This window comes from Emydura macquarii, unplaced genomic scaffold (assembly GCF_026122565.2).
Source record: "Emydura macquarii macquarii isolate MOO-44397 ecotype Brisbane River unplaced genomic scaffold, CSIRO-AGI_Emac_v2 contig_1597, whole genome shotgun sequence".
Taxonomy (NCBI): domain Eukaryota; kingdom Metazoa; phylum Chordata; order Testudines; family Chelidae; genus Emydura; species Emydura macquarii.
The window spans coordinates 2,757,900-2,781,540 of record NW_027131734.1 but is presented as its reverse complement, the minus strand read 5'-3'; the positions used below and the strand labels follow the sequence as shown (position 1 = coordinate 2,781,540).

The following is a 23,641-nucleotide window of genomic DNA, read 5'->3' as shown; positions in this document are numbered from 1 at the left end:
TATTTACATGGTTTTAATGGAAAAATGTCTAACTCTGTGTTTGAGAATGATTTCTTTTACTAAGGAATGTACAATTATGCATGAAGAAGGTTCAGAAATGAGGGATTTCCATTCCCCCCATGCAGTTGTAGTTCCTTGAAATAGTGATGTACCATAAATATTGTTTAAACCAAAGGCTTGAATAAAAACAAAATAAATCAATGTGAACTATTTTGGAAAGACTTAATGCTACCCTATCCTACCCAGTATTATTAGGTGTTTCTGCAATAGATTTAAACAAAGCAGCAAAATACTATAAAATATTAAATAATTTATACCTTGCAACTGTTTTTCAACTCGTTTCAGCTCCTGCAAGATTGATGAAATCTCCTGGGGAAGAACCAAAATTCAAAGAGTTAGTGCTACTTTTCACTAAGAAAAATCAGATTTAATAACTTATTAGTAAACTTAAAAGAAATCTTCTCATAAGCTGTTTGTGTTGTATCTCCCTACAGTAGGAGTGCTCTTGTTGAAGATGGTTGGGAGGAAAAAATAACCAGGGTCTCTGGCCAGATGTCAAAGTAGGTCAGGCTGCATTGCTGTGGGCTGCACAATTAGTTGCCCTATCAGAATCAAAGAGTTCCTTTGACTGGCCAGTTGTCCACATCAATCCCTTAAACGGGGTACACGGGTACCAAGGCTCATTCCATTCCTTGCTCATGCACCCACAAAACCTATTCCCACCAATGAGCTAAGACTGAATCTCATCACGGCACAAACGTGCAGTGGTTGAAGAGAAAAATAAAGCTGGATCTAGATTATCAAATCTGATTAAATTCTATATCTAGTGATTTAATAAGACTGAAAACTAAGGGTTAATCAGCTTATGATTAGGAACAATGCATTGTGGTGCTTTGAGAATGAGACTAGGGAATTCAGTTTCCTTCCTGGTCTCCCCATTGCTCCAGGAAGGGACCAGACTTGATGAGTGTGGACACACTTAATGCACTAATGTGATGACATTTCACACCTCTTTGGGCATAAGGAGGTGATGTAAAGGCTCTGTGGAGCATTTCCCTCTTTTTGCAGGAATCAGTGGTACAGTGCAATGGAGTATGGGGGTAACTCACTGGCTCCATTCCCTTGCACTGGTGCACAAGATGGGCCACAATCTAGCCCTAAATAAGGAGGAATCACAATTCTTACCTAAACATTTCATAACGTCAATTGAAAAGCAGAAAACAAATGCGCTTAATTTTGAAAAGGGCTCTTCCTACAATATTTACTGAGTATTATCATTCACCTACATCAAAGTACAACTATTTTTCTAAACAGTAAGAGCCAGTAATTAAATCTGTTTTTCTCAAGCATACAAAATAATTCCAGCAAGAATTCCACCATAAACATAATCCAGATTTTAAATTCTGAGGGTTACTAAATTATTCTTTGCTTAAATTAAAGGTATTTTTAGGAGTCTGTGTTTGTTTTGACTTCTTGATTTATTAAGCTATTTTTCAGAAAAAAGACTTAGGTTATTTCAGGCCATTTCTCACTCAGAGTGACGAGTACTAAATACGCCAGTCTTTGATTTATTGTCCTAATGTAATATACATAACATAATGCATATAACCACCATGGTTTAGCTACACTTTGTAGTATTTTAAATGCATATTCTTAAGATGTTGAATTCTAGTGAACAGAATGCTTTTCCTGTAATTTTGCTCTACAGCCCTGAGGTATGAAAATTTTAACTAATTTAAGAGATGTTGAGTCAGAAAGTCTCCTAAATTCTCCAACTTTTTCTTGAGATAGTTGCCTTACTTCTTCCCCTTTAAAACATTCCCAATCCTTTATGAATCAGAAACCAGGTGAAAATGAGTCCCATTCCATCCCAAGAAGATACATCTTCATACCATGCTTGAAGTTTTTACAATAGGAACTTCACTCTCAGTTCGTAACTTGTTTTCAATTTCTTCCCAGTTCCGGTCTTTGTCCTTAAACAATATTCTATAAACAAGAAGTGTAAAATTTTTATTTTTAAAAGAGATACATTATCAAATACCCTTTTTTCAAAGATCTACAGACCTAGGATTTAAAAAAAATAACTTTGAAAACAATGACAAACCGAAATTTGAAATGGAGACAATTGCCACAGCCCTATCATTATGGGTTTTATTGTTACGGCAATATACAAAGATTTAGTTACAAACTGCTATACACAATAAAAATAGCAGTCACATCCAAATACCTGCATTATTTTGAAAATACCTACTTAAATATCAGTCCAACTTTTTCTGTCACAGAGAACTGTGTTTTTTAAATGTGTTTTTTTATTACAGGCAGAAAATCTTTTATTGACCTGGTATTGTACCACACTTGCAAATAGAAGTGAAAGAATAATGTTAATAGATCAAGTGTGACTCATTATTTTCATACTTTTAAATAAATTAATGAAAAATACAGCTTGTTAGCAAAATAAAGAAAAATATGAAGACAGCTGTGTTGTGCAGACCTTTTCCAACTCATTTAGTAATGCTGATTGATTAACAACAAAACTAACATATTATAGTCCACTCTTTCTGAGAGTGGACTGAAATTCTTTTTTCTAATGACCTAGAATCTTGGAAACCTTAGCTGCATGTATATAATTTAGTAAACATGAGAATTTTAGTACAGTGAGAACAAATTTCCTTCTATTATTTGTTTTACAGCACACAAAAGTATACTAGGGGCTTCATAGACAGCTTCCTGTTTTATGATTTTCCTGCAGTATTGAACTGTTTTTATATTCTCTTGCTATATCACATAAATGTCATTTCAGGTTGTCAAAGTTTCATATCACTAAGAAAAGGGGATCTATGGGTATTTAATATTTGGGTTGCTACATCTTTATTTTTAACTAGTGAATAAAAGTCACTAACTAACTATCACTCCATATGACAGTATATCCTCAAATTTGCCTTCTCCCTGAGTAATACAATTAGTTATTAAACAAATAAAAATGCAACTGCAATCATTGCATCTGTTAGTGGTATTTCAGAACCAGAAGCAATTTACCTATACTTTTCCCATTCAGTGGACAACAGTGGCATCCGTAAGTGTTTAGGCAAGCAAATTAATCAATTTAAAGCACCATCAAAAGGCCACACACTTTAAACAATCACCAAGTTGGTGGGGGCACTCTCACGAAATCATTATTTTTAAAAGTTAAAATTGGTGTGTGATGTGTGGCATTTTACACTCTTAAAGGCTGGGATTTTTTAAAAGAGCCTAAGAGGTTTACGTGCACAAACTGCATTGAATCGCAGTTGGTATTTGGCACCAGCTTCCTTAAGCTCTTTTAAAAACCTCAGCCTAAAAATTATCATCGTGGCAGAAGAATCTAGTTTTTCAAAACTTGTGCCCCTTTATTATTAATACTTTACATTTTGCAGACAGCTCAAATTTGTCCTAATTTGTCTTCTGACTTTGTCATTGATCTTCCCGGTCACTGCTGTCCCAATATCAAACCATAAACATATTGAGTTTTTTCTTGTCAAATGTTTCACTGAGAGAATGTTGCTAAGAAGTGCTTTCTCAGGGTATTGATCAAAGCTACTTGGGTACGCCTACACATACTGCAATATCACCTCCCAATTATAGTGTAGACATACCCTCAGTGCAATGGGAACAAAGCAAAGGACCAAGGGAAGAAGAAAATTAGTGCCTTAAGAGACAATCCAGAGCAAAGACAGGCATTAATAAAACCTCCCTTTTCCAAGAAGACAGAATAAACCAGAAAATTGTCAAGGGTATGGAGAAAGATGACTCCCTTGTGAAGGAGTCAACCTCTTTAAGACTCAGTAGTTTTAGAGGGACAAAATCATTTGGTTACAGATATACTCATCAGAGAGGTGGCAGGAAGATATTCAAGGTTTTCTGGCAAGGAGTGAAGTTGTAAAACTCACCTTCAAAGCTATCAAACTGCAAGCCTGCAGACCTGAAAGTCTGACTACTTTTGAACCATTCGGACTTACCTGCAGGCTGATGAGCTACAAAAAGAGTAAAGCTAGTTAGGTCCTGTAGCACTGGCGCACATAACTCCTGGAGAAGTTTGGAAAAAACTGTATAGAGAATCAGCTCTGGCTATACTTTCTGTATCTTCTACTGGCTTGTTTGTCATGCTGAAAACCAGTATGAACACAGTGCTTAAAAGTTATGTGTTATTCCTTACCTGAAGTCAGAATGCTCTGATTTTGGCACTACACTTATTAGTTTCTGTGGAAATGATTGTGACGCAACAAACAAACAAGGAATTAATACTTCATGTAGGGAATATATAACTAGAGCAGGGGAACACATTCCTGTTGAATGCAAATGTCCTTAGCAGAAAGAAAAGTTCAGAAAATCTAAGGGATATAAACAGAATTGTTTCTAAATATTCTATTTTCCAAAATTCACCAGGAGGCACTCGACGCTCTTCCAAGAAATTGCAGAAGATATTGTGACACCCACTCAGCTCTGACACTTTTATCTTTTCCCCATTAGCTCTTTTATTATCGATTTTATTATTTCAAATTTTTCCTACCTTTAGGTCAGGTGATCAGGTCTCTTTTGATGGTTTCAGCCTGACTCATGCCAGAGTTAATGCAGTTTATGTCTCTATCTTTTAATTTCTCCCTCTCCCCAGGCCCATTTTTTCCAGCCTCTTTTCTTTTCTTTTTTTCTCAATATTCTATCAGTATTTTGCTTTTCTGTGCTGCCCTTCCCCTGATCTCTGCATATCTTCTCTCACTTCCTGTTATGTCTAGATATAGAATGAAGTATGGCCTCTTCTATCTATCTTCACATAGGCTTCTAGCATCAGATTTCTGTAAGTAGTCACTTCCTTCCCAACAGGGAATTAATTTTACTTCACAAGTCCAAATCGTTCTTGACCACTGAGAAGCTGGAGTAATAGTATCCTTTTAAGTACATAAATAGCAACAATATACTTGATTACCATGCATTCTGCAATTCACTACTACTAGCTGAAATGTGAATCTAAGAAAGAAACTTTTGAGTGAAGGAAAGAAAAAAAAAAGTCCTACCTAATTTTGCCAGCTGTTTTGTCTATCGATTGCCTTATCTTCCGAGAAAACTGGAAGACTGATGACAACAGCAAGCTGTCTCCCATGACCTGGAATAATTATTTTAAAAAGGAAAAATTAGCAACACACTAAGAGTTAAATATTGTGATAAAAACAATTTTGCACATTTTCAAATAAAGATTTTGTAATTCTACTTCCTGCTTCACCTCAGCAGGAATTTGATTATGAATTTACTGTTCATTAACATGAGGAATTAGTAGGTCTGGGTTGTCCAGGGCATGCTATAATAAAGCACCGTGCAGGTTTTTTCACACAGCTCTCCCAGTGCATTTCCATCCTTATCTGAAACGCCATTGTTATTATAATTGTCCTCTTTAGAGCAGTGACTGCCAATCATATTGAAGTGAATGATTGACTCAGTGATGTATGCAAATGGACATGAATTTGAGAACAAACTAATGTTCACTTGTAATCTATGCTAGAAATGAAACCCAGACCTCTGAGTGAAATAATTCACTCAATAGTCATTACTTCATTTAGTATCCAACACAGTCATTATCTAGCTATTATACTGTGCCTGTCACCATGCTGACTGAAGAAATGGTTACTCACCCTGTGCAGTAACTGTGGTTCTTTGAGATGTGTGTCTTTATAGATGCTCCACTCCAGGTGCAATGATGCCCCTTGGACTTTTGATCGGAAATTTCTCACAGCAGTGTCTGTTCGGCCTACACATGCATGTTAATCAGTCTTGTGCCCCGTGCCACTGTTGTATAGCACTGCGTGGGTGAACCACCCTCAGTTCCTTCTCTGTCGCAAAGCTCCAGGACAGAGAGCTCTAAAACAGAGGAGCAAGTAGTATAGCATCCATAGGGACAAAACCTCAAAGAACCATAGTTACTGTAAAAGGCAAGTAACCACTTCTTTTTCGAGTAGTGTCCCTAAGGGTGGTCTGTTCTAAGTGACTACCAAGCAGCACCCTTTAAGGCAGACGGGGCTTCAGAGTCGAGTCCAGTACGGAGGAAAGTACAGCTGAGCCTAACAGAATATTAGAAGTGGAGTCGTGAGTTATAGCATAGTGTTCAGTGAACGTATGTATAGATGCCCAAGTAGCGGCTTCACATATTTCAATAACCACCATATTCTTGAGAAGGTCATAGAAGTGGCAATGAATATTGCGAATGAGTTCATATATCTGACGGTGGCTGAATATTGTGAAACTCATAACAAGAGTTAATGCAACATGATATCCACTTGGAAAATCTCTGGTTAGAGACTGCCAACCCCAATCTGATAGCGAGACAAATAACCTGGGGCTTTGTCCTATATAGATAGAAGGCCAGGCTCTCCTGATGTCAAGGCTGTGTAGTGGTGCCTCCTGGAGATTTAGATGCAGTTTGGGGTGGAAGACAGGTAGGTGAATGGGCTGATGGGCTAGGAAGAAAACTTAGGTAAGAATTTCAGGTGGGGCCATAGTGTGACCTTGTCCTTAAACACTGTGTGTATGTATGTGTGTGGGGGGGAAGGAGTATGCCTCCAGGGTCCCTATTTCTATAACCCATTGCACCAAAAAGATGACTATCGGGAATGCCATTTTCACTGACAAATGAAGCAGTGAACAGGTAGCTAGAGGTTTGAAGGGAGGTCTTGTGAGGCATTTAAGGAGCAGACTGAGGTCCCATACTGGAGTAGGGTGTTGGACCAATGGATAGAGGTTTCCCAGCCTTGGAGGAATCTCGCTATGGTTGGTGGACAAAAACGGAATAGGCTTCTATTGGAGGGTGGAAAGCCATGATGGCTGCCAGATGGACATTTATGGAGCTCATTGATAGTCCCAAAGTTTTCAGAGTTAGGGTGTAGAGTCCACTATATCTGGAAATGATGCAATCATCAGTGAAACCTGCCTGGTCACACCAACTGGCAAACCGCATCCATTTTTGAAATATGTGTACCGAGAAGTTGTTTCCTGCTGTGTAATAGCATTCATTTTACATCCTCTGAGCAGGATGTCTCTAGTACCATGAGAAATTGACCAACTATACTTTGAGATAAAGTACAGTGAAATTGGGATGAAGAATCTTTCCATCCTCCTGGGAGAGGAGATGGGGAGCAGTGTGAAGAGTAATTAGAAAGCAAACAGCCAGCTATATCAGGTAAGGAAACCAAGTTGTGTGGGCCAATCAGAACTATTAGGATGATTCTGGCTCTGTCTTTCTTTATTTTGAGCAGAACTTTGGCTATTAGAGGAGTTGAAAGGAATGTGTACAGTAGGGTTAATGACCACTGAAGGTGAAAAGCATCCCCCCCCGGTTACGCACCCACATGTGCTTGAGAGGTGGACTGGATTTGTTGTTTCATTCTGTGGCAAACAAGTTTGAGGGGTGTCCCATTGACAGAATATGTGATGCAATATGCTGGGTCTATTTCCTACTTATGGTCTCGGAAGAAGTGTCTGCTAACCGCATCCAAGTTCACGTTTTAAATCCCCAGGAGACAGGCCACTGTGATAGCAATCTGGTTGTGCATGCACCAATTCCAAAAACTGACAGCCTCAATGCAGAAGGAGGAGGGATCTTGCTCCTTCTTGGCAACTGATGTAAAACATGCATGATATATTGTCTGTTATAATCGTTATCTGTTTTCCCCTGATTAGTGGTAGGAATTGGAGACAAGAGTATCTGACTGCCCTGAGTTCCAGGAGGTTGATGAGTTGCATCACCTCTTTCAATGTCCACTTGCTCTGCGTCGTGTAAGTGTCTAGATGTGCTCCCCATCCTAGCAGAGAGAAGTCCATTGTTATGATGGCTACTGAGAGAGAATTTACAAATGGGTCTCTTGGACCACTGGCTGCTCTTTCCATCAGTTGAGGGATAGTTTTACAGAGGTAGGTATGGAAAGAAGCACATTTAAACTGTGGTTGGTGAATAAAGAGTTCTGAGCCACCCTGGAAGGAAGCACATTCAAAGCCTGATGTGTTCTGTAACGGAGGTGGTGGCTGCCATTTGTCTCAGTAATTGGACATAGTTCCTGACTCTGGTTTGGGGGCTAAGCTAAATTGTGTTTGCTGTGCTTGAAAAATCCACAAACCTGTGCAAAAAAAGATGGGCTAGTGCTGTTACTGAATCGAGATGTGCCCCTATGAATTCTAAGTTTTGCACAACGTCAAGGTGAATTTATGTATGTTCACTTGCAGGCCCAGTTTGAAGAAGAGATCTATGTCCTAGGAAGTTGCTTGAGACGTCAGTTCCAGGGAGCAGCCTTTCAGCAACCAATTGTCCAGATAAGGCAATACTAAAATCCCTTTCCTGAGGAGTTGTGCTGCTACTAACATGACTTTCAAAAAGACTCTTGGGGTGGATGACAGACCAAAGGGGATTACTCTGTGTTGAAAGTGGTCCTGGTCAACAGTGAAACATAGGAACTGCTTGTGGGATGGGTGGATAATGATGTCTTGAAGGTCAAGGACTGAGAAGCAGTCCCCTTGCTCTAGTGATGGAATTATCACTGTATGCATCACCATTTTGAATTTTTGTGCCTTCACATAGTTGTTGAGTAGTCTCACGGCTAGGTTGGGTCTCCAAACTGCACTCATTTTGGTACCAGGAAGTACCTTGAATAAAACCCCAACCCTCTGTGCTGCATGGGGACTGGTTCTATAGCTCCCAAACATAAGAGACAATCTATTTCATCATGAAGCAAGCTCTTGTGAGAGGGGTATCTGAAGAGGGACAGGGAAGAAGGGTTTGTTGGTGGAAATGAAGTAAAGTGGATGGTATATCCTGTGAAGATAATATCCAAAAACCATTTGTACATAGCGATCAACTCCCAGGCTTGCCTGAAGTAGTGAAGGCGATTGCTGAAGGGAGCAAGGCTGGTGAATCAGTGCACCTGAAGAGGATTAGGATGGCAATTCAAGCCCTCAACTAACCTTTAAAACATTGCTGCTTGGAAGTGGACAGGGGTGAGATGGGAGACTGAGAAATGGATGGTTTTGTTCTCTGAAATCTCTGCCTCTTTTGGTGTGATTCATAGGTCTCCAGTAGGAAAGGAATTAGATGGGAAAGGATCTCTGGGCCATTTGGGACTTGCTGAGTTTTTTCTTGTAGATGGCTGGGTAAATATAAAAACAATGCAAGGCAGATCTAGAGTCTTTCGATGTTCACAGAGACTCATCGGTGCTATCAGTGAACAACTTAGATCCATCAAAAGGAAGACCCTCTACTGTACTCTGGACCTCTTTTGGGAATCCAAAGAGTTGGAGCCAGGAAACTCTTCTCATTACCACTGCAGTAGCAATCAAATGAGCCGTGATATCAGTGATGTCAAGGGAGGCTTGTAGGGTTGTCCTGGCAAGTAGTTGGCCTACTGCAATAATTGCCTGGAACTGTTCCATGTTCCATCAGCAGATGGTCCATAAAAGAGTTCAGTTTGATATAATTCATATGTTGTACTTTGCCATTAACATCTTATAACTGGTTATTCTAAACTGTAAGAAGCCAAGGAATAAGACTTCCCCCACAATAGGTCCAGATGCTTGTGGTCTTTGTCATGAGTCGTGGTTTTAGCATGGTGCTGCCTACTATGTTCATTCACTGTGTCAACTACCAAGGAGTCAGGTGAAGGATGGGAAAATAAAAATTCTAAGTCCTTTGCTGGAACATAATATTTCTTATTTTCTCTTTTGCTTGTAGGCAGAATAGAAGTAGGAATGTGTCAGATGATCTTCGCTGGGTCCAGAAGTGCCTCATTAACAGGCAAGGCTATGCAAGTCCATGTGGGTGAGTGGAGGATATCGAGCAGTTTATGATGTGGCTCTGTCACCTCCTTGAGGAGAATCTGTAGGAAGTCCATAACTCTCTTGACCAGGTCCTGGAAGTATTTAAAATCATCCGCCAGGGATGGAGGAGGCGGCATGACTACTTCATACAGAAATGAAGAGGAGATACTGGCTGTTGGAGAAATCCCTTCCTTGGCTCTAGCCTCCTGTCCCTCGAAGGATTCCTCTGGAGGATCAAGTCTCCTGGAAGGAGTAAGTGATGCAGGTTGCTCCTCTCTATGGTGGGTAGTACTCGATGCTCTAGAAAATTGTTGGTGATAAGTCGCTCTGGGGTCCCAATATGGTCAGGGAGGAGGGTGCATAAAGCACAGGAGGAGGCACCCAAGAGTGCTCATATCAGTGAGGCATTGGTGGTGATTTTGGGTCATGAACAGTTGTAGCTTCAGTGAAGGCTTCTGGGAAGGAGCATCTCTCTGTAGGAGTGAGGGGGAGAACCCTGAATTGACACTTGAAAGACCAAGGCAAGTTCTTCATTAGAATTCTCTTCCTCAGGTTGATTCAGGAACGGTGAAGCACCTGGAGAGAATTGAGGTGAAACTGTTGGTATCGGGCAAAGGTTGGGTGAGCTTGATGTTCTCAGTACCAACAAGCACAATGGAGCTAAGAAGAAGAGAACTGGGCATCTCAGATACAGCCAGATCCCAGGTAAATCACAACTCCTGCAGTTATTGGTACTGAGCCTGAAATCTGTGCCTAGGCAGTTATGGTCAAAGATGCTGATGGTACTGTAGGTTTTGGGCACTCAGAGGAAAGTGCGGTCACTGACAGTACCAAAGGTTTTGAGTGCTCTAAAGAAAGCGTGGCAGGCTTTTTCAGTGCCAAGGAAACAGAGAAAGCTCTTCTTGCCATCCCAGTCCAATAATGGTACTGATGGTCTCTCTGGGCTTGTGACTTTGGCACCCTGAAGTCTAGCCATGCCCTGGGTACCAGAGGAACCAGAAGCCTCGAGAGTAGCTGAAGGTACCGCCGACCTTGGTTTTTTAGAAGTACATTCTCTCCCTGGTGAGCTAAGGGCATGTTCTTTTGAGGGCTTATCAGAGGAGTCCTGTCTCTTCCTCTTAGATGCCCTTGAGATGTGGGGCTCCGATGTTGTTGAGGCACAGACTTGCTCGGAAACCAACATACCAGGGACGGGGGGTCCCTTGGCCTGGGTCAGAAGCTAGGCACAGAGAGCCTGGCTTTATTTCTCTGTTTTTTTCCTGGCTCTTGATTTCAGTGCCAGACAAAAGTTGCACTTCTGGGCAATATGTGATTTCCCAAGACAGCAGATGGAGTGGGAGTGCCTGTTGCTGACTGGGATAGCCTCCCAACACAACAGACAATGATTGAATGCAGAGAACCTGCCATAACCACCCAGTAAAGAAGAACTACTATCTAGTTAGTGTCTATCTAAATACAGAATAGAGAAAATCTAAAAAATGTATTAAAAAAATGAAGGTATACTAATATTTATTTGCCATAGAAACCAAAACTAACACTATGACTAAGTATCAATAAAGAGAGAGAATAAAGTTGAGGAAATCTCAATCAGACAACTGCCAGAACCCCATCTCAGTCCGAGGAGGTTGAGAAGAAACTGAGGGTGGTTTGTCCACACAGTGCTATATAACAATGGCACAAGACACAAGACTGACTAACAGAAATTCACAGGCTGAACAGACACTATGAGAAATCTCCGATCAAAGGCACATGGGGCACCAATGCACCTACAGTGGAGCACCTGTACGGACACTACTTGAAGAACACTTCTTTATGTAGTATCTAAACATTTCCTGTTTCCAACATGTTTTAATTTTCTTTTAGAAAAAGAGTGGTTTGAAATCCCCCATTTTTGTGCTACACATTGGATTTAGGATAACATTTTGTTATATTTGTCAATGTCAAAAATCTAATTTTTTCCTCTCTTCTGCTGACTTATCTACGGCTCAATACCTTTTTCCCATACAAAGTACTCATGGTTGGAAACAACTGGCTGACAAATGGAAATACTAAAGTAGCAGCACAAAGGAAGAGAAGGTTACTCATCTTGTGCAGTAACTGAGGAGCAGTTGTCTCTGTGGGTACTCCACTTTTGGTGTCCATATGCCTTGCTCCTGTAATCAGACATTTGTGGTAGCAGTGCTTGGTTGGGTCACACATGAGCTGTCTCTATCTCATGCTGCCTCAGGCGGTCACATAGTGCTGTGTGACCAACTCCCCTGGTTCTTTCTCTACCACAGAGTGTCAGTTCTGGAAAACTCCAAAGTAGAGGGTATAAGGGGGGTAGTGGAGCACTCACAGAGACAACCATTTTGAAAAACCTCAGTTACTGCACAAGGTGAGTAACGTTCTCTTCTTCAAAGAGTGCCTCTGTGGGTGCTCCACTTCAGGTGACTGTCGTGCAGCACCCTTCAACGGAAAGAAGTGGCTTTGGAACTTTTGAAGATATGTGTCTCGCTGAGGCAGTGCACATACTATGCATATCGGTCAGAAATCGAGATTGACAGCCTGCACAACAGGCAGTGTTTGAATCCTGGGGAGCTCATGCCACAGAGCTTTTTGTCTCGAAATAGGTGGGGGGGGACAGTAAAAACTATACTAAGAGATAAGTTTCAGTTTTCAACCTATTTTCCTAAAGAGAGAAATAATTAAAAAAAAAAAAAAAAGGTAAGTAGGACAGGTAAGAATAACTAACTGTCTAACTGCTAAATTTAACTAGTAACTATAAGGGTATCTTACACTAATATGAGATGATAGGCGCTGCTAAGTGCTCCGACTTAAGTCAAAGGTGGTAGAGAAGAAACTGAGGGACGGTTGTTCACACAGCACTATGTAACTGCCTGATGGGCATGAGAGGGAGACAGCACATGTGTGATCCAACCAGGCACTGCTACTACAAATCTCTGATTAGAGGTGCAGAGCACACGGACACCTAAAGTGGGGCACCGACAGGGATACTCCTCGAATAACATTTATTGCTCTAGAATTCTTGCTCCCAACTTGATATTCAGCAATAATTCTTCTTTCATCAATTTCATGCCATTAGTTCTGGTTACATGAAGACAGTTTATGTAATTCTCTCAATCATCTTTACTACATTGGAATTCCCTTCAGGTGCACTTTTTCTTCTTCTCTAAACACTTTCAAAATCACTGACATTTTTTCTTTTAGAATCTCAGAACTGTCTGAGGGTATGTCTACATGACCTACAGGTGTGATTCCCCAGCCCACATACACATACTTGCAGTAGTTCAAAGAGAGCAAGCATGAGTATAAATAGTAGTGTTGCTGTGGTATCCTGGGCAGTAGCAGCACCACTCAGCCATATTGAATATCAACCTACCGGTTTCAGGCGGTTTGTACTCGTCACAGCTAAGACATGCAGCCTCTGCCACTGCCCATGCTACAGCAGCTACAGTACTATTTATACTTGCACTACCTCTCATTGAGCGATAGCAAGCAAGGGTACACAAACTGGGGACTCACAACCCCGCTTGCAGTGTAGACATACCCTGAGGGTGCTTTCAGGAGGGCTAAGAGAACTATTACCGCCACCTTCCATCACCATGACATGATACCTTTGCATAGACACTCCTAACCATGCATCATCATTTTTGGCAACCATATCACATTGCAAGTTTGTGTCTCATTTGCTGTCCATTATCACCCACAAGACCTTTTTCTCAAGTTAAATATTTTTCTAAATAAATAACTGCCAATAACTCTAACAGCTCTATGTTCCTCTACATTATTCTCCCAGTGTTTGTAGCTCTGCACAGATTAGGATAATCTTTGACTTTAAAGTGCTTTATATGTTAAAACTGGCCTCAACACGGACACCAATGACAGCTCAGCTAGGTATCTATCCTTGGCTTTACTGCAGTGCTGTTGGGCCGGATCCAAAACCTGCTTGAGTCAATGAGAGTTTTTCCATTGACTTAAATGGGCTTTGGGTCAACACCTTAATAATTACTCTCTCCTTACTGTTTTTAGTCACTTTGCTGTCCTTTACAACGCTCATGTCCAATACAATTTCTATTATCTAGCTTTTTAGTAAGACTAAGGAGACACTACCAAATACTTTTTATTGAAGTTCAGATATTATATTTATAGATTTACGTAACAATCATCATCAGTATCCAGAAGTTTTACAGGAAAACACAATAAGAAAATATATAATTAGATATACAAGTTGAAGTGCCTAGAAAAAAGAAAAGTCTTGAATTTATTTTAAAGACAAAGTAAATCACCTGACCATATTTTAAAATGTAAAGCATTCAACCTAACAGGAGCTAAAAGTAATTGGACATGATCTAAAAGAGACACATACCTAAATTACAAGTTCCAAGTGGGGAGATGACTAAAAGGGAATTATATACTTAAGAGCTTAAATAAAAACGACAAATCTAATCTTAAAACTAATGGGTCATGGCAATATCAACACCATCCTCGGAGAAAGACCTGAGAAAAGCTCAATCTCTAAGAAAGTAGATATAAAGATCTCAAGCTCCAATTTTCCTACTGATTCAGTGACAAAAATTAATGTTATGAAGATCCTTGAGAAAGATGGATATAGGAGTACATGATGGTTCCTTACTGAAGCCCCTTCAAGGAGGATGATGCCAAACCACCTATGTCTAAACAAAGGCAATTAAGTCTTGGGGGGGGGCAGGGGAAGACCAGATAGGAACTACCAGGGAGAACTTTGAATGTTAGGACTAGAGACACATTGGAAGATAGTGTCATTTCGCTAAAGAGCTTAGCAAGTGGTAGCAGCTATGCACATAACAAAAGGGAACCTACCAGGAAGCACTTAAATGCAAACAGGACTATATTAACAATAAATTAACTTTTTTTAAAAACAACAACTGCAAAAAATAAAAAGTTGAGATATGGCTTCTGAATCCAATGGGCAGATAGGAAAAACAGGAACAGTGGGGCAGGATCACAGGATCCTCAGTCCTTGCAGTTCAGCATGTGTACATATTATTATGAAAATATATGAACAGAGACTTAATGATGGAGAAAATCTTTAGTAACAGGACAAATATTTCTTTCTGCAAGAAATGCTAATTTAAAATTATGCAGGGTGGATTCATAGGAATGATAAAGATAAAATATAAACAGAAGAAAAAAACCATCTTCGCTCATTTTGGAGAAAGAACAGTTTGGGCTTCCCATAACAAATCAGATTAGGATGTTAATCATGTGCACTTGAGCTGTACAACTGAATTATACAGTATATGCCAGGCCAGCAAGCAGAGTTTGTCAACTTTTTTTTCTTTTAAATAGGGTGGAGCAATTTAAGTGAACTACAAGAGAAAGGAAGGGAAAAATGTGTCTGATTCTGTAAAACATAAGTATGAAAATAAATAAGTCTATATGTACATATTATATGAAACTATTTCTCTGTGAATATTTTAAATTAGGCTAGGAGCAGGTTAAATTTACGATGTTTCATACCCAATTTTCATTATTTAATTAATCTCCTCTCTTATCTACCAAGCTGATCTCTGAGATGGCACTGAAATCAGTGCTGATTGTTTATGATGTCTTTTTTTAAGCACCAGACATTATGAGTCCCACTTCATACACTCTCAAGATGCCAATGAAATAACACACAACTCACAGTTATAGTTTCCTGGTTGTATCTATAAAATAGATTGGTGCCACCACAACAAAGCTAGTGTGAGTCGATTAAAAAACATGAATGACTGATTTTTGTTTAAAATTTTTGATTGTGTTCATGTTCTAATTATTACTCCTACCAAGTAAACATAGTATTGAAAAATTCTAATAGTCTACTCCAGACAGACAGATGGACACTCTCTCTCTCATATATATATATATATATATATATATGCAATAAAGTAATACATCACTAGTTTTTCCCATCATTGCAACCATCTGGACCTGGTGGATATGTAAATTGTGTGCCTGCAATGATAAAATGTGATGACATTTTTGCAGGCTAGAGTAAGCATATTACTAGACAGGAACACTGGTGCATACTCACTTCATCTCTGCTCCATGTTCTCCTCCGTGTAATTGTTGGGGGATCAAGAGTGTCTGTTAACTGAGGCCTAGAATCATTAGACCGACTGTTCCCCTCTGGTGGTTTGGCATGCACTAATGGAGGAATCTTTCTGAAGTTCAGACTTTCATCAAATACTCGGTCAACCAACTGAAAGAGTGTCAAAAAAACAAAAACAAAAACAAAAAACCAGGCACTTTATTAAACCTTTTATAGATAAAAAAAGGGCTTCAAGATGAGACGGATTTTTTTCCTCTAAAGCAGGTCATTTTAAGATTTCCATGATAAACTCAAATATTCTGTTTTCCTATATATTATAAAATGTGTATGTATTATGTGACAGGGTGTCTAGTTAGACAGGTGGCTATTTTCCAAAACCAGAAATATACATAGCTATAAAATTAGATTGTCAGATAGAGAAGATTTTGCCTAAATATAGATATCATGTAATGGGCATAAAAAAATGAAATTCCGGTCACTTAAACCAGCAATGGTAAACCTTTTACTCACATTTTTACCAATGCTGACTGTAAATTATTAAAGTAATTGTTTTTCTCTTCACAAAAGATACTCAATTCTCTGCACAAATTACATTTAATGGCAGATTTCCTTTTCATTAGTTTCATAGAAGTTTTTTTTTCAAGTTGCTGAGTATTTTAGTCCTTTTCAGACAAAGTCACAATGTTACGAGTCTACATCTACTTCAATGAGATACTGACACCTACTGTATTATTTTATATATGTACTGTACAATTTATGTTAATACTAAAATGAAAAAGGAAAAAGGGAAGTATACTTATTCAGTGAAATGTAAGTCAACATGACCTAAATTAATCTGAAAAAATGCATATTTATGTTAGCTGAAGTTTAGTGGGGTTCTAAGAAACAATTAAAACAATCTATATGGGTTTAGTCAATTACACTGCACACCCAATGCACATTTCTTGTCATTGTTTATATCCTTTTTCACAAAAGAAGGACAGTCTCCTAATGAACACAGTCAATTAATGTATTAACCAAAACTTACATACACAAAAATGATTAGATGTGTTTTTAGGGAAACAAGACAAGAAAGATCAAAATCAAAACCAAAAGTAAACATTTACAAAAAACTAGCTGAATGGTAATATGGTAGAAGGTGAGTGATTTTTATGTCATCCTTAACATATTTACCAGCATTAGACCTGTGATGATGACTAAAACAAGTTAGTACAATTTAATACACAGAGAAAGTCAAAGAAGAGAAAAATTAAATTGCAGCATGAGGCAAACCTAATTCAAGCTAATTTTTGACAATATTTTGTGGATGAAGAGCTAAAATTACTGTTAAGTGATGTTAATTACATATTTAAATGATAACAGGGAAACTTCTAGATCTTCTGTGAATACAAGGATTTTTCTATCCCTAATAGCTATACTATATGTACAGGTTGTTATATATACATTATATATTTGTGTATACGCAGTAAAATCTTTAAAATCACTTTGACTATTCACTGGATCTAAGGCTGTAGAAAAGCAAGAAATGAAGCACCACTATGTCTTGTGTTTAATAGTGAAAACAGACACACAACATGAACACTGTGGATGACCATTTTGAGGGATCTGTGTTCATAGACTGCATTTTGTGCTTACCAATTTCTGTTAAATCATAAAGGAATCTTAAATCAAAAGAAGAGAATGCTGAGATTCATGCAAACAGGCTTGGTGGGAATAACTAAAAAAAGCTATGCAAAAGGCTAAAAGCAAAAGAAATAAAGAAAAGAAAGAACCTTATGCATTTCTCCATGAAGATCTCCTACCTCTTCTCTAGTGTCTATGGCAGAGCCAGGGGTGGTGGCAGCAGTGCTTACTGTGGTACTGGGAGCAGTGCCTGATGAAGTCACTGAATCTATCTCTCCTGCTACATCGTTGATTTCCCGTGCGATGAGAGCCAGGTCTTGACTGATCCTGGTAATAATTTTAAAGACAACATTATAGTCTCCCAATACAATATATCTAGAGCAGTAGTGTCCAATCTGTATCCCTTGAGGTTCAAAGTTGTAGTTCTTGGGTGAAGCAATGCTAAGAAAATGTGTAATTGATTATGAAGTGAAAATAAGTTTGCTGACCTGTGCACTGCTATTTTTAAAGTGAAGTTTTTAAATCAAGGTCATTGCTACAAAAAGGTGGAGGGGCATACTGCTTCCCCAAATGCCTCCCACTGCTTCACCTGCAGCCACAGGTGCTCTGAGCAGCTGTTCTGTCTTCTCTGCTGTAGCTGCTCTCCCACTGGACATCTGCCAACCACAGGGAGGAGGGGAGTGAGTAGCTCTGGCTGCTCCCTGGTTACTTACCTGCTAGAACACAAGATGGGAGCCTGAGGAGCCTAATGGCGCTCTTCACAAAGGACTGCTCCACTCCCCTACAGATCCACTGAAGCCCATAAGACAGGGAAAGGGGAAAAGCTGAGAGACAACCACCAGTTATGGCTCTCTGAACCCACCCAGATTAGAGCAGGAACTTGTGCCAGCTTTCAGCAGTCCTTTCAGGAAGCTAGGTTGGAACAGTTGTAGTTTTGGGCACTTCAGTTAATCCCCTTTTTATTCTAGTGACTGAGAGGAATGATGCATAAAAATCTACTATGCTAGACTAGCTCTATGCCCACTGGGGACTAAAGGTTTCTGCTCCCTTTGCCAGAAAAAGAACAGAGAGGAGAATCAGCCCCTAAATATTGTTTGAGGACCATTGACTTTTTTGAAATATGTCTGTCCCTAATGGTGAAGTGATTGGACACCACTGATCTAGAGGTAGAGAATGTAGTATTGAGAATGGTAGTTAAATTAGAATGGCAAACATAATCAGAGACATTTCCAGTCAAATCATAATATGGCAACGCCGTTATTAGAGAGCTCGGCATTGACAAGCACAATTTCATGGAACAATGCAATTTTACAGCTCGCATGAATAAGCATAAAATTGATACAAGGTGAGAGATACCATGCTGAAAATATTCTTCAACACTCAAAATTCAAGTTTTCATTCACTGTATGTACTCAGAAGTGTATAGCTAAAGCAAATACTAAATTAATCCCAGAAATGTGCTGAACTTTTTGCATGTAAATAAATTTTAACCAACAGTTTTGAGAAGTGAAAAACAAACATTCACTTATCAGATGCTCACCACAGCCTAGTTACTATAAGCATCCAGCACATATTTCTGGGATTAACTGAAATTTAGTTTTACTGTTCATATAAATGTGCAAACCATGTTATTAAATCTCTGATGGTTTTGAAGCTACTGTACTGGACAATAGTGAAATAAGAGCAATTCATAGTCCCTTCACGACCACATATCTCTCTTTAGAAAGAGAGGTATTAAAATGTTCAGCTAATCAAAGGACTGAATTATTGGAATATGCTTCATGAATACTGATTAATAGAGCAAAAAGTAGAAAATAAAATGGCTATTCAGCAAATTTTCCAGGAGACAGATACCACATAAGTAAGGCTACTAAAAATAGAATAATCCTACAGAAGTCCTACTTCTCCACAGAAACATCCAAAAATCCAACAAAGTGCTGAAATCTCAAGTGAATTCTTGCCAGGCAGCCCTGTAATGGTACCATAACAGATGTCAGAAGCCCATAGAAAAAATGAAGGCAAATGATCTTGCAGAATTCATTGTGATGGTAGGCAATTTAGTGGATGCTACTTCACAGTAAGTAACAAATTATTAATTCCTCAAGTGGTCAATAATGTCACAAATACCAGTGCAGCTGCAACATAGTTTCACTGGAATTTTAACTGTGATTTGGTATAAAAAGTCCACATTTTTTGCATGTTGCTGTCAATCAATTAAATTGGGGGAAGAGAAGTTGAAATTGGAGACTCCTTTACTAGAAGGATAACACACTAGCAGCCTATTAACTTTTGTAACACCATTTTGGTTATTCAGTGTAGTAAGTTCATTAGGTTTCATATTTCCAATGTCAAAAAAATCCTGCTACCCGATGTGGTACACTTCTTAGTTCTTTTATCAGGCTTGAACCAGCACTTAATTTCACAACAATTTTCCTTCTACATTGTGAGCAAAAGAGTAAGGAAACCAACCTCAGCAGAGTTTGAATTTAAAACGTACAAAATTTATTCCCTGTAGATTCCCAGTCATTATTGTTATAAAGAGAGACCTTCAGATGACAGACTGTGCAATTACTGTGAGGTAACTGCATGCTTTGGGTTTTCAGACAGCTCCAAGGTCAAAGGCTAAGTACCTCAAAAGTCCAAGTGACATGGTTCTGTCACAACAAATGCAAACCATGTTGTGCATTATTCCATTTATAATTGATATTTTCAATGAATAGAAATTTAGGCTAACTACACAAGGCTTCATGAACAACAGAAGTATGGAATTTTTTCCCAAAGCAGTAGAAGGCTGTTTTCATTACAGCAGACGCAATGTCACACACACTTAGAACTTTTTTCTTTTTAAGTAACTGATTTGCTGTATTGTAGCAAAGTGTTCTCAAAAGTGTTCAGATTTTTAATTCTTTCTATCTGGACAGAAAAAGTTTAGAGCACTAAACAAGATGCATTACAAAAAGCAAGGTGCCATGTCAACTTTTCTATGCTACTTTCCTTACTAGATTGTTTTCAGGTGGCATTGTTCTTGGCTGCTTATTTTCATGAGAAAAGTTGCCAAACCATTCTGCATTTTCAGAGAAGAGGACTGCAAAAATATACAGGTGTGGCACTACGCCATAAAAGTAGAGAGATTAAGACTCATCATCCTTACTAAAGGATTATTTGTCAGAGGTGGAAAAACACGTGAAAATAGTAATTACTTCCATGGATTTCTAATGCATCCACCATAATAGCATTTAGATGCTAGATTACTGTTGAAAGATTTCATGTTTAGTCTATTCTATGCTGCCTCAGTTAAACCAATGACTTTTCTAAAATAGTGCTTTGAAATCCTGAGATGAAAGGTGCTATCACAAACTGTTATTATAACAACAAAGAAGGGCTGCAGTCTTCTTTCCTGAATATTAAACAGAAATGGAACAGAATAATATGCCAATTACTTTAAAAATTAATCAGTTTAACATAACTCTCATTACTCTGGAAAATCCCTCAACCAAAATTTTCCTTTGAATAATCTAGCATTTTGGAGAACTTGTCATTTCCCTTATTTCATCCTTTAGTAACATCTAACATTAAACATTTGACCTTATTCTTTCTGTATTTGACATCCTAGCAGATACAAGGTACATGGGGAGTCAGTTTATTATTAGGATTGTGTGTGCTAGCAAAGTCATCAAAATTGTGAAACACAGAATTAAAATGATTGCGTTTTGCTTTTTTCAAAATTTGGGAAAGAGTTCCATTAGTTTTTAATCAGCTCTCTCAAATTTCAACTAAACTAATTATTTAAAACTAACAGCTGAAAAGTGTTCCAACACAAATTTGTGTGAAAAGGATAAAGCATGTCAACCTTTTGACAAGATTAATTTACTTATGGTATGAAAACAATTAGGAAAAAAGTAGATGTTGCTACCAACTGTTTTCCTTATTCAATTGTAGATGTAATTGCTTTATCAAATACTTATCATTGCAGCTTCCTAAACAGATTAATTAGTCAAAGAATGAATAATGTATCTTTATAAGATCAGACAAAAACAGGCACTGGGTCGTCCAAAATCCATTTTCTTACTAACTCTTGAAAAGGCTTTTTTGCAAACCCTGTAACTTTAAATTCTGATTAGGAAGATGTAAATTAGTATGGGTGGGTGTGATGGGGGTGAAAAAAGAACAATGAAATCACATATGTAGTCCTTAAGAAACTTCACAAAAATTACTCCATTATCCTTTCTCCCCCCAGGGATATTTTCATAATGAAAATATATATACACTAGACCTATCAACCTTTTTTTCATTTGGGGATGCCTAATCAATTTCAAATGGTGGTGCAGACCCCTTTGGAAATTCAACCTGTGATTTGCGGACCCCTACTATAGAAGTCTCAGACTGATGAATTCTGTTCAGTCAGTTAACTTTACGTTTCACGTGCTTGGCACAGCATTTCACGCATTGTAAGAAAGGGTGCTAAACTGTGGCCTTCTATAGAAATGACAACACTTCCAGGTTTTGATCTGTGAGAGGGAGGGATTCGCATTCTTTTGATTTGTAAGAAAAATTTAATGCCTTTTCTGGGATCTGAAACTTTATTTTCATAGGTGTCTTTTGCAGACTTCTTAGACATTGTCTGCAGATCCCCAGGTGTCTGCGAACCACTGGTGGAAAACCATTGCACTAGACTACTATGGATTATTACAGTAAATGTCCATAAGCATTTCTATACGTCAGCTAAAAAATATATACATTATCTCAATGCTACAGCTGTGAATGTAAATTAAAAAAAAAAAGGTTTGGTTCCCACAGCAATTAAATGCCCTGTGGCACAGATAACCTTGTATACTAGCTATGATAAGTTTCATGACTTCATATCTATTAGTATATATGCAATGTGGCTGAAGTTACAGTACATGTGGAAACCATAACTTTGAATTTCCTGGTTTTTACACATTTATATTTTCAACCCTATTATATTAATGTCATTTTTAGCGTTAATTTATCATATGAATGTGCTACGTTAGGATAAAAAACAGTCATAAGTGGGACTAATAGTACTGCCTGTTACTAAGATTTGTCCCAATATAAGAGCCTGTTTTCAGGTGCTTATAGCTTTATCAGATGTTAAATGTTTGGGCTAAAGTTTTCCATTCTGGTATATGCCTCAAGCTAAACATTTCTGAAAATGTTATGCCAAAATGGCTAGTCATTTCTGAAAACAAGGCTAGAGAAAAATTCATTGTTTTACCAATGTCAAAAAATTCTGGTGACCTTGTCCTTGAGAGGTTCTGATGCTCCCATGCTTGAAATTTAGCCAGGGGTGGGCATTGGTGTCAGGGATGTGCTTTTAGCTGTCCCCATTAAAATCCATGCAAATTTGGCCAACTGGTAAGTCTTTCAAAAATTGCAGCAATACTGTGCTGTTATGGGCTGGGCTGGAACTAGGCACTAGAACTGAGAGCGGGGAGCCTTAGAGAGACAAGGTGAGTGAGATTATATCTTTTACTAAATTAGCTTCTGTTGGTGAGACAGACAAGCTATTGAGTCACACTGAGCTCGTTTTCAGGTTTCAAAAGCTTGTCTCTCTCACGAACTGAAGTTTTCCCACACTGCACCATGGTCATAGGGCTAGAGCGGTCACATTTTGGGGGGAGGGAAATGTGCAAGGGACTCAGGGATATGGTTACTTTGATTTGGGTCTGTGCACTGCAGTGTAGATGCCAGGGCCCTAGGTCTGAGCATGGGTTAGAAAAGTCTAAACATGGGGTTAAAACAAAAAGCAGATGCTCAAGCCCAGGGTTCCTTAACATGGGTCAGCTGACTTGAGTCCCATTAACCCTAGGCTTACGTTGCAGTGTAGACATACCCTCTATGCCAGGGGTGGCCAACCAGTCACAGACGAAGAGCCAAAAAATAGCTACTGATAATGCTAAGAGCCACATTTTCCTTACCCTCTGCGGACAATTCGCCCTGATCCCTCATTTTTGGAGGCAGCTTGTCAATTTCACTTCTCCATTGACAAGCTCCCCTCCTCTCTTACCCTCCCCCACTAATCGGTCAATTTCGACAGCACCTTGTAAATTTCACTTTCCCCTCCACTGTTACTCTCAGCAGACAATTAGCACTGCTCCC

The 23,641-nt window shown here is 38.8% G+C and overlaps 1 protein-coding gene across 10 annotated transcripts in view; it reads right to left on the bottom strand.

The window, feature by feature from the left end:
- Window positions 1-23,641, bottom strand: part of CEP170 (centrosomal protein 170) — a 191,777-nt gene that overhangs the window by 5,312 nt on the left and 162,824 nt on the right. For 6 of the 10 annotated variants that reach the window (XM_067555263.1, XM_067555266.1, XM_067555270.1 and 3 more), the window contains 6 exons: window positions 17,671-17,848; window positions 15,881-16,048; window positions 5,049-5,137; window positions 3,996-4,010; window positions 1,893-1,986; window positions 318-369 (listed from right to left, as the gene is read on the bottom strand). In XM_067555263.1, coding sequence (XP_067411364.1) covers window positions 318-369; window positions 1,893-1,986; window positions 3,996-4,010; window positions 5,049-5,137; window positions 15,881-16,048; window positions 17,671-17,848 — 596 coding nt within the window. The remainder of the gene's footprint in view (window positions 1-317; window positions 370-1,892; window positions 1,987-3,995; window positions 4,011-5,048; window positions 5,138-15,880; window positions 16,049-17,670; window positions 17,849-23,641) is intronic. The other 4 variants (XM_067555265.1, XM_067555268.1, XM_067555264.1 and 1 more) reach the window with 4 other exon arrangements.